Raw genomic sequence first — 12,132 nt, 5'->3', positions numbered from 1 at the left:
AAAATGTTACGTGTGAAAACGTACGGCAAAGCTGTTGCATTTGATGCTTCTTGGACTGAGAATTTATTTCAAGTAAAAATTCTCTATTTTAAATAATTATAAATACAATTAAAGAAATTTTATTGTCAAAGATTGCTTGAGATAATTAAAAGGCAACAATGAGTAGTGATTTTTGACACAATTTTCTGCAACAAGAACTTGAAGTCCATCGAATGTTATTTTATCAAAGCACACTTTTAATGCAAATATAAACATAAATGCGCGCGTATCTCGTCTTAAAAGAGTATCCGCGCAAACAGGAACGGGTATTCCGGAATTCCTCGGAATCGGAGGGGAAACAATGCGGGGCTGCCATTAACGGCGTAAACTGCTCGTCAAACGGCGTTATTGAGAGTACTACAGGCAGAAATTGGAATGAAACTGCATTTGCAAGGAACGCGGGAAAACATGCGCTATCCATGCATTCGCGTATGCATCCTTAACGGCGGGCTGTTTCTAAATATAGAGGTACTGAATTTACTAGATACAAAGCGCGCGCCCGTTACTACGGAACTTTAAAGAACGGACAAGAAGTAATTAAATTCCATTTGCCTCTGGGCACAAACATACATCCTTGTGGCTTATTGGTGTGTAATTATAAGCTACGTGTAGTAAAAAATATGAACGAGAATTACGCGAGACAAAACAGCAAAGATGCGAAAGAAAAAATAACTCTATTTATCATTCATACAAATATATATTCGCGAAAAATGATATTTCTAGGATCTTTTCTTCGCGTCTGAGAATAGTATGTATTGATATCGCGCGAGCATACTTTGTAACTCGCTTAAACAAAAGCCATTCAAAATGAAATGGTTTTGTCGCAATCGACCACATCTAGAAACTTTTATTTTTCCTTTCGTTCTGTTCCTGCAATCTTGTTTCGTGCAGCAAAACTCATGACACGCGTTGCGCGTTTAGTCACATTTTATATAGCCAGGCTTGGCGTTGCTAAATCGTCCAATCTGCACAGGACGTAATTTAGAGACTTCCTGCACGAAACGGCTTAATTAAAATGTTCGTTAAAGGATGTTTTGCGTGTACGCAGGGTTTCTGGATTAAAGCGCTATCGATGCTATACGCTTAATTTCTTTAGAACTTTTTGCTCGTGTAATACAAAAATTTGTAATTTTTTAACTTGTATTTTATTGATTGCATTAAAGCGATTTATGATTAATAAATCGAGCAAACAATTGATTTCTTGTCGCATACAAAGTTAACAGAATCTATAAATCATTGTCATAAACAATTGAATATTAATATAGACTTTCCCATTTTTTCTTTTAAATAAAAAAATATTATCACTGTAATAAGGTTTCAGCATTTTTACGACTCTTATCAATTTAAAAATATAAACGTTTAATATAATATGACTGATTAATTCGAGAAATAATGTTATAATTAATAATTTGTTTAAAATTATTTATTACAATTATATAATAGAATTAATAAATGAAATTATTAAATGCTATAAGCCGCACCAAGTTCGCAGTTGTAGAAAATTCTTGGAACACATTATCGTTTTAATAACACGTTTACAGCCTTTCATATGCAACACATGTTGTTAACTTCCCTGAAACGCCAATGCTCTTAATTTTCCTCTTGAATGGGATGCATTAACTTTTACATTGCTGAGAGCTACATTAAAACCGATTTAAAAAATGTTAAATATTATATTGAAATGGGAATTATATATACGAAGAATGTAGCATCCCTGTAAGAGAAAATTACGAATAAAGTTTATATTGCGCCAGTTATATAATTAGAATTCGTTTAATTGGAATATAAATTTTTAGAAAATTGTAATGCGAAAATATTTCAAAATAAATAAAATTTATTCTGCTAACCTCGTTGATAGCCAAGTATATATATATTTGAAGAGCTTAAATATTTCCATATAGACTTGTCGGCTGACGCACTCATGCGTACCTTTGTATGTTGGGGCGCGCCCAGCTAAAAGCACGACTACTGGTAGGTGGCTACGCCTGGTAATATCTAGTACCTGAGGATAATGCGGGGGAGGCGTACTTAATATTAACAGGATGCTATGGAGGCCGCGCGTGTTGTTCCTACGTAATTTCCTCCTAAACGTACTAAGAGATGCCCATGCATATTTCAGGGCAGTAGATACGAGAGCATGAATGCGTATCCTCGTGTGAACACGTTGTACACAGGGTGCCCCAAATTCCCTATCGCACTTTCTCTGCCATCCCCCTCTTCCAGAAAAGATTCTTTTCCCGATAATTCCTTAAAATATACATGTTGCAACATTTCCTCGCTTACAAACATTCTGTGTCTCGTCTACTAAAGAGATCTATAAAAGTTATTTTTCAAGCGTAATTTAGGGACGCAAATAAAAATAACATTTTTTATATAACATCGAATCAAAATTCTAATAAATTTATATTTACGAGTTTAATTATGGAGATATTTTGAAAATTGAGATGAGGCACAATTAAGTTTTCTCTAAATAAACCGTAAGATGAATTTAGCTAATTTAAAAGTTCTTAGTTGAATTAAAGTGCAGCTAATTTTGGAACACTCTATATATACATATATATGCGATATCATGATGCCGCTATATGACGCCGATGTTTGCTAATCGTTACGAACCGTCTGATACTGACATTTATTCAGGCCGGAATTAGCATCCTATACTCAATATCTCATGTATTTGCCTCTTATCGCAAATTCGATTATTCCATCTACGCTGGATTCCATCTTTGGCAATTGGCAACGTTTGAAATTAATTATTAGAATGCATGAGGATATTGAATAAGAGATTATTTTGTGTACAGCTTTAGTTTAAAAAAAAAGTCTCAAAAACATCTTGAAACTTGCACCGCGTTTCAATCGTATTGATACAAATCATGCTGATAAAAAATTTACAAGTTTAAACAAAAATAAGAATAAAAAAAATATATAATTGAAATTTGTATGTAAAAGAAAAAACACGCATGTTTTGGACGTCTCATTAAAAACATAGATAAAATTATCATTATATTCTTTATCTTGTGAATTTCGTTTAAAACAATATTATGTATCATATCGATTTTATATAAGACTATACGCTCATCCCGCGAATAAAATCCGATATTAATTGAACCCGACGAGAAATAGTCCAGAAAAAATAACTGTCCGGATTATGTTACTAATGGGCAATATCTGGAAGACGGATCTGCGGAAATCGGTCAGCGGAATACGAATTTCCGCGGAAAATTCTCTGATACGGAATAATATTCCTCCAACTCCCCCCCCCCCACCCCTCCCCCTCCTTCCCCCCCGGTGCCTTACGTCACGGCGAGGCCTGCCGCAGTTGCAGCTGCAACCGGTCGTAAGAAAGCTGGCGCACGTGCTGCGCGGCGCAACGGCGTTTCTGGCGCGGACTTATTTCACTATTTTATTAGATTAAATATTCACGACGGTAGAGAGCGATGGTAACAACAGAGAAAAGCCGTAGAAAAACGCAGTGAAATATGGCACGGGTCTCCGCTGCGCGAGAACGCCGCCGTGTTGGGAATAGAGGTCATTGCTGCATCTTTAATGCGTTGTACAAAAGCGGTGCATGAATAAATTGAACTTTGCCGCCTCGACACGCAACCACAAGAAAGTGCCATTTTTATTGTTGCATTCTTCCTTCGAACGGGCATCGCCCGACTATCGACGATTCGCTCTATCAGTAAGGCATTTAGTAAAATAAAGATTTCGATATACGCTCAGTTTTGCGGGCTATTTTATTCCTTTGCTAGTATATTTGATCTTTGGTTAGACAATTTTACAATGCCTCTCTTTTCTGTTATAGTTTTATTATTTTCTCTTTTCATAATAAGTGTCACATTGCTCCTGTTGCTATCAAAAGAACGTAAAACGAGTATAAAAAAATTAATTTGTTATAACTAATATAAAAAATAAAATATATTCGAGGATCCGCATCTTTCTATTGTAGCAAAATCGCTTTCTCCTGTTGATTTTCAATTGTCAATGTGAGTGTGAATCGCGACTATGCGCCTTACATTTGATTTTTATCTAGTTTCTCTTTCAATTTACCATCTCATATCGGAGTTTGATGTTTTGAAAAAAAAGCCCCGTACTACTAGAATTCGCCAATCATTCTAATATATCCGAGTACCTTTAATGACTGCCACGCGAGCTTTTTTGTGAAATTAAATTGTGTTGCTCATCATTGCAGTTTATATGCAATTTTTCCAATGCTTTTATATAATAGATAAAATTATATTCGCGTGAATAATAATAAATTTTGTACATTAATATTATAAGTTTATAATAATCTTTTCATATAATGATAATACTGTTAATACATATTATATTCTATAAATGGCTGAAGTATAAACTTCCACATTTTCTATAAAAAAAAAAAAATGAAATAATTCCTTTCTCATATTAAATTCATTATTTATTTATGTAAAATAAAATAGAAAGGTATTTCTTAAAATTAGAAAAAGAATGATTTTTTGATGGTGTCAATGATCTTGTAAAAATTATGACGTCTACGAGATTTTTGTGATTTAGCGTTCTGTCTTGTCTTGATGAAGTAATTTATTGCACCGCTAATAGTTTCTAATGAATGAAAACAAATGTCAAACGCACATGCAATCATTCATGGTTGACACGCATTTTCCGTGTAATAACACCCTAGAGATTTTGTTATGGATGGTGCACGCGTGGTCGTTTGTATTGCAATAACAGAGTAACAAATGTTACAATGAAAATTGACATTCGTTACTTAGTTTAATATATCTGTGCACGTGACGATACGCACTATACTGTGAATACAGTACTGCGCGAAGATTATTTTTTTTCGCGCTCGAAATTGATTTGATGCAATTTATTCGAAAACACGATTAATCTCACCGAACGTAAATAATCCGCCATCGATTTTATTTTGAAGATATCGATTCGACTTTGTCTACAATTTCCAGAATATTTATAAAAAATAGAGTGAATACAAGAAAATCTTTTACGAAAATATTCTGCATTTTCAAAACTATTCGTTTATCTGAACAGAAACCTAACATTTTTTTTTCTTTTCAATTTTGATTGACTATAGAAATAAAATAGAATAAAAAATTCTATACGAAAGAGGATACAATGTAAAGCATTAGAATAAAATTAGCCAATTAAGCGAATTATCACTAAATTATAGCGTATTATTTATTAGCAGTTAGCATAATCACAAATCTATATTAGTTATTAAGGAATAAACATCTTATTAGAGATTCCGTTCTAACGTGTTACGTTTGCAGCTTGAATTTAATAGCAACGGAACGAAATGGCTTCTCAGGCCATTTCGCTAAAGCTCGTTATCTCGTTAACGATCGGAGCACCTATTTATCTATTTCGAGCTTCGTCAAGGTAGATACGATTGCCGTATCCCATCATGGCATCGAGGAAGGTATTTTAATTTGGAGAAACTAATAATTAAGATAATCGAGATAATCGAATTCAAGAAACATTGTTAGCTTTTTATATAATGTGTAATGTATATTATCATCGTCTTATTTTTATATCTATGAAGCCTTAATTCTCAAAAATCTTTTTATTTTTATATATTATCGTAAAAATTCAGTGTTAAAAATTTAAACTTCGAGAGAGAGTGCGTGAATCCGTTAATTTCGTTTCTCAAAATATTTTTCGATACATCCGGAACACATCTCATATATTTCCAGTGCCCGTAAAGTGTATAGTCAATACTACTCGGATAAAGATACATCTCTTTTTCAATTCCATAAATATAGCGAACGTAAGCATACAAAGAAACGGTATCTCTTAGAAGAAAAGATATACATTTCCATTTTTCTAGAATTCTTCTTGGCTATATTTTTGAGGACACAGATCTATTTCTCTGTCATATCTACAATTTTCTCTCAATCCTTTCACTCTTATAAGTTGTTAATATTACAATTACTCTCTCGCGTTTATTCTCGACATTGATAAATTTTGTGCGCCGTTCTACCGATGGCTTATCTCGAGATACACAATACAGTTTACGATTTTCGGCCTGCGTATATATAGGTGCATGGTGCAGAATAGCGCATGATGTCGGTCAAATCATATTTCAGAAACCGGGTTAGTGCCGCGAAAGCAGGAATAGTCGAGGTCAAATGAAGCAAGGACGCGAATGAAAGGGGCGCTTGAAATGGCAAGCCCCGAGATAATTAGAGAAAAAACGGGAAAGCAGGGAGGGCCTGGTGAGAGAATGCAAGCCTCACCTGTACTTTCGCCACCACGTAGCTTCTGCTCGGGCCTCTCGACCCTCTCCTCACTCGGTGGAGGTGGTCTCTCTGTCCTTTTCGGATAGTAGGGGTTGTACGAGGAGGGCCACACGGTGGTCAGCCTTTTTGCTGGCGGTGGCGTGCTCGGTCGTCCTGAAAATAGATTAGGACCTTTCTCATCTAACCCGGGCACTCTTCGTTTGCTTCCTTTTTTTTTTACACCCGCCAATAATCCAGTCCAGCGTGTCTCCTCTCTTTCTCTCTCTCTTCCTTTCTCTCCCTCTCTTTCTCTTTTTCCCGTGCTCTCGCCTCTGCATTTGATTTTATCGTGTAATATTATGCGCACTATTCTACACCATACAAGGCCGTGGCAGCAAAATTGCGCGTGATGATGTAAATTTAACAAACATTGCAGTTAAAGTGATGCAACTTGCAGTGCATGGTGATCGTAAACAAATCTTCATAAATTTTATACCGGATTAAACTACTTCTTTCTTTGTATTAATTCATATTATATATCACATCTTATTGCTTTTTACTCCTATTCATTATATCCCCAAAATATACTTTTTAGATAATCAAATAATAAAAATATAAAAAAAAACTTGAAAATAAATACGTGGATTAATATTTAATTGAGATATTAATTTAATGTTTCTCTTTTTCTGACGCGCAATTATAATAAGATAAAAGAATAAAAAAAGAACTCTGTGTATACTTTATGTATTTTTGCTGTGTGATAACAGCGTTCCTAGCCGATATGTCATTCGTAACAAGAGCGAAGCAATTTATAATAGATAGGATAGAAAACATACACGCGCGCGCGTGGGTATGTGGCGAGTGCAGGTTTGATGAATTCTACGAGCTTCTCTCTTTGAAAACGAGCCAAGTTCAACTTGTTGCGTTTCGATGCCGACGGACGTTTCATTGAACAAAATGCCTCCTCGGGGCGAAAAAAAAGAGAGGAAAGTGCCTGTAATCTTCTAAAGCGTCTCCACACTTTACGTTTTAACTGATTACCATTTAACACATAATTATACTTGACCTAAATACAATTTCCCTCTCTTTCTCTTTCCTGATCTCTTTTAAAAAATCGTATAATATTTCTTTTACACAGAAATCAATCTCTTTCACTATTATATTTAATGACTATTATTTAATTATTTTTTAAGTGCTTTTTAAAAAAATAAACATTTTGTTTACTTCGCATGCAATAAAGTTCATCGAGATAATAGTACTTGAATGGTAAATACCATATTTATATTTTTGAATCACATATTTAAATATCAATAGAAAATATCCTTAAAATTTGTAATTACTTATTATAGATATCATCAAGTAATTATGAAATGATTATTATATTAGAAAGATAGAGATTGTATTGTTACATATGTATATATGATTTTAATGTTGCGATTACTTTACTAAATAACTATCTCGACACATAATTTAGTATTTAACAAACACTTTAGCAAGCTTTCCATAAGATAGTACACATTCCACGACTCTAATCCGATTACATTGTCAACAATATGAGATTATGCTCAACATGCGCGGGCTAGCGTCTTATCTTTGTAAATATGAAAACGTATCCCGGGAGAGTCGCATCCTTCGCTTCCGGTAGATTGAAACTTTACTTATACGATAATTTCGTACAATGCGTATCAACCTAGGGTGTAATTCAGGTTGATATTCGCCACGGGGCTTGTATACTTCTACTGCACGGGGACTCACTCTCCGTGACTTGGTAGGAAGATGGTTTGACGTTTACTTCGTTACCCATAATCGTGCGGATTATTCAAACTACCATCGTTCGCGGTCCCGCGCGTGTCGTTCGTCGATGCGATCTCAAAAACTATGACGCGAAAGAATTCGAAGTATATAAGTTATACCGACGCAACTAATCTCCGCTACACCGCAAAAAAAAAAAAAAAAAAAGTCGGGGTGCTCGTTTTTCAAGTAGTTTCTCATACATTGTCAACATATTTTCAAGATTAAATTAACTTTTTATACATTTTTTGAAAAATACATAAGAGATCAAATAGAAATTTTATTTTATATAGCAATTTTTTTAAGAAGATAATAATATAAGTATATTTTTCATATTTTACACTCGTTCGAGATTGCCATGGTTTCTTTACATAGCGAGAGGGAACATTTTGAAATGTATTTGAAAATCTTCCATAAGTATGCTAAGAGCGATTTAAATATTTAACATATGGTATACGATCGTCCCTTAATTAATTCTCTCAAGTGAATTTGCCTTTCTGCTTGGGTCACTTTCACTCGCAAATTTCTACATTCTACTAACTCGACGGTCATACCGACGATGCAACGTGCTCTATCTCTCTGCCTTCCCTGATCCTTCTCTTTCCTCGTCGCACTGTATAGTCTTTCTAGTTTACAAACAAGCGACCCTTTAACTCGCGCAGGCTGTTAAGTTGACGCTAGAATAGGTACTAAAAAGTTTTCGAATAAAAGTTTAAATACGCCCCAGACAAACTTCGTTTCGCAGTTTCTCTTCGCAGTCTCCTAACAATATGGCAGCTTCCGGGTCACCTGCCTTTATGCCGCGAAAACATGTAGACGCATCTTTTTATACATATTACCGCGATGCCTAGAAATAAATACACTTGTTAACGTTCCCTTTTCTACCGTCAGGTAATCACAACAGCGCTCGTATTTCATTCGGCCTCGCCTCCTTTCGTTGCCCTTTCTCGAGACGTGCGTCGGAATTTGTTTAGGAAGTTTCGAAATAACTCGTTGAAAATTTAAGAATATCGCGGTACCTTTTCCAAAGTGCCGTGGCAAGAAGAATTTGTTTCGGGAAGACGATGGGAAAAGGCGAGAAGAGAGAGAAAGAGAAGACGAGTGAAGAAGACGGGAAAACAAATACGCGAACGTGGTTGAAGTAAAACGGCGAGATAAATTTATTAATAGTTATGATCTTTTGATTTATCAAAGTTTTACACTTTACTAGTGTTTTGGGGAAAAAACAGCGATATCATTTTCAAAATATTTGTAGTAAAATAGTATCAAACACGGTGTTTCTCAATTAAAACTTTGCATGCTCGATCAAATATGATTTATTTAAATGAGCAATTTAGTTCTGGCATTGAACAAGTATTCCATAATTTTTTAATTGGCATAAAACCGAATGAAAAATTTAAACCGCATATAATTCGAATCTTTTCAATTAGATAGATACTGAGGAATAGTATACAAGTAGTTTACAAATCAAATTTTATCTGAAGTTCGATTTGTGTTCGATAACTTGCGCAATGTAATTATTTTATCCTTTATCGAAACATGAAATTTAAGATAATTTGTAAGATACATTTTAAATCTAAAATCGTATCTAAAATGGAATATAAAATTTGATGCATTTTTTCTTGAATCCTTGAACCGAGCGAGCGCTATTTAAAGATCACCTTTTTATACACGATGATATCATATCAGATATTAGATATCAGAGTGCGCGATGTGGCGTACAGTCTAATACCAGAAATAATTTTGGCCTCGTTATTGATTTTCAATTAATTGTAGCCAAGAGAATCGATAGCTATCTTAGAAGGCGATTAATATGTGTGTAAGAATTATTAAATCGCTCTTTTTTTCGTTAAGCTAAAACCGATCTATTTTAATAAGATTCACTTTTGCGAACAGTGGGATAATTTTGTATGACTTGATATTCAAATAAGATTACTTTATTATGGAACAGACGTATCATCATTAATAAATAATAAAGTCAAAGTGTGAGTCTAATAAAAATAAAGAAAGGAATCTCTCTCTCTATATATCTCTTTTTTTAAGAAGCTTTTATTTTATAATACCGCACGAATATTGCAAATTTTATTACATAATTTCTTCTGTATTGTTATTTCAAGAAAAGATATTGTAATATATTAAAAATGTCACACAAATATATTCGTTATCAAAGATAGAAAAACATCACGAATTAAAAGCATCGGAGCATCTAACAGAACGTGCAAAAGGTTTTTCGAAAATTAAATTCTTTATATAACTTCACTTTAAATATCTTTACCGCATCTACTGTTTCTCTTTTATACAAAATTATATTTTTTGTTCAATCAAATATTCTCCTCATTGCTATCACTTGGATGACTTTTGATTTGTCGTCGCATGCAGTTTACATTTAGACTCGCAGATCGTTTCGTAAATGGCGTAATCTTATCTGAGCAGATAAGACGAACGGCAGTCCCATTGGAAACTACTAGGCGCTTAACGTCGTGTTCGTGAGTTATTGCATACCTCGGCTACGTCATTAATAACCCCGTAGTATTAAGATTGATTCGGAGACGCGTCTGCTAAAGGGAGAGAGATAGAAAGAGAGAGAGAGAGAGAGAGAGAGAGAGAGAGAGAGAGAGAGAGAGAGAGAGAGGGAGAGACTGAGAGAGACGAACGCGACGTGTCCCTTGCCGATTTCGCCAAAGTTTCTCGCAATATTTAATCAGCAGTCGAGGCCATACATTATAGCGAAGACGCGCTGTCTCGTTTCGCTCACTAGGTACGTGCATCCGCGACAAGTCGTTAATGCGGGCTAAATTGCATTAGCCGGGAAAATGGATACGTCAGCTAAAGAGCGCGTAGAGAACGTCTCCATCGAAAGAAAACGTTCTCGATTACCATTATTCGCACGTACGATTCGCGCGCGTTTACACCTCTTTCCCCTTTCCATCCCTCCCCCGAAGATTTCTCGAAGAAATCGTGCGTCGGACTTACGCCTTCGACGCTCGTAAATCTCGGTTACGATCCTTTCCCGGCTTTTACGATCGTCGGGTCGCGAGAAAATTCATCCGTTGGCGACATCAATATCAGAAGGAGCAACCGCTCACGCCGCCGACGCCTCTCGCGAAAACTCATGCGAGAATAACGATTATTCATTAGAACGGTTAGCTCTCCCCCAGACGTTTCGGAATAACGATAATCCACGTAGCGGCCGACAGCGGAGCCGGCATGGTAAAATTGCGGGGCTTAACGGCGGTAGTACCGTCGTGGCCAAGCCTTGTATGGCGTTAATAATGCAGTATATTGAGATTGGTTTCGCGATGTACTGAGGTAGAGAGGAGCTCGGAGAACACGAAGGTAGCAGAACCGTAGGGACCTGACCTAGGCATCCGCCCAAGTTATTCGCCCTGCTTTAATAATACACCGATGCGCCAATGTGCGGACTCGACGAGCCTAATGTAAGGACCAACTCCGGAAACATTGTACTTGATTCGGACGTGATGCGAGAGCAATTTGCGTCGTGCATTGGGGAAACATTCCTTATCTCGAAATTGTTTGATTAATCGTCCCTATTCGTGCTCGCTCAAGCTTTCAATATATGACACAATAAATGATTATTTAATAAATTAAAAATTGCTATAAATGTTATGAAATTATCGTTCGCGTAATGATATTTAGATAATTTTATCGCCGATACGAGTTATTTTCTTTAAATAGACCACTCTTTCCATTCCGATATTTGAGGCAACATTATTTTTTTCTTCGAGTGAAAGAGCCGTACTTGTAGCACCGAAATATAGTACGCCGAAAGAGGCGAAAAAACATTTTAAGATTCTACGATTTGAGTATTAAATGTGGATAATGAGTTTGTGTGTATGCGTGTCTCCGGGCGTGAGCGACGATTGTTAAAAGAACGACGATGTGATATCGATTTTTCCGCAAAGTCGGAATATATACAATATATTCAATAAGATTCTCACCTTCTTTGTTGGCGCTGCTCTTGATCTCCGTCGCCTTCGGTGCCACCGACGGTTTCGGGATAGCTGAAATAAAAACCATTCGTCTTTAATGACGTCGTATAACTTCTTAAATATCGGCCAATAAATTTGGC

General features: G+C 35.7%; 1 protein-coding gene across 5 annotated transcripts in view; it reads right to left on the bottom strand.

The window, feature by feature from the left end:
* LOC138940046 (lachesin) overlaps nucleotides 1-12,132 on the bottom strand; it is a 253,582-nt gene that overhangs the window by 18,489 nt on the left and 222,961 nt on the right. For 4 of the 5 annotated variants that reach the window (XM_070308549.1, XM_070308546.1, XM_070308547.1 and 1 more), the window contains 2 exons: nucleotides 12,002-12,064; nucleotides 6,270-6,425 (listed from right to left, as the gene is read on the bottom strand). In XM_070308549.1, the coding sequence (XP_070164650.1) occupies nucleotides 6,270-6,425; nucleotides 12,002-12,064 (219 nt within the window). The remainder of the gene's footprint in view (nucleotides 1-6,269; nucleotides 6,426-12,001; nucleotides 12,065-12,132) is intronic. The other variant, XM_070308550.1, reaches the window with a different exon arrangement.

The sequence above is a fragment of the Polyergus mexicanus genome, unplaced genomic scaffold (genome assembly GCF_030449975.1).
Source record: "Polyergus mexicanus isolate NDT 795.1 unplaced genomic scaffold, iyPolMexi1.0 SCAF_16, whole genome shotgun sequence".
Taxonomy (NCBI): domain Eukaryota; kingdom Metazoa; phylum Arthropoda; class Insecta; order Hymenoptera; family Formicidae; genus Polyergus; species Polyergus mexicanus.
The sequence above is the reverse complement of the archived record's forward strand: the minus strand, read 5'-3'. Positions and strand labels throughout refer to the sequence as shown.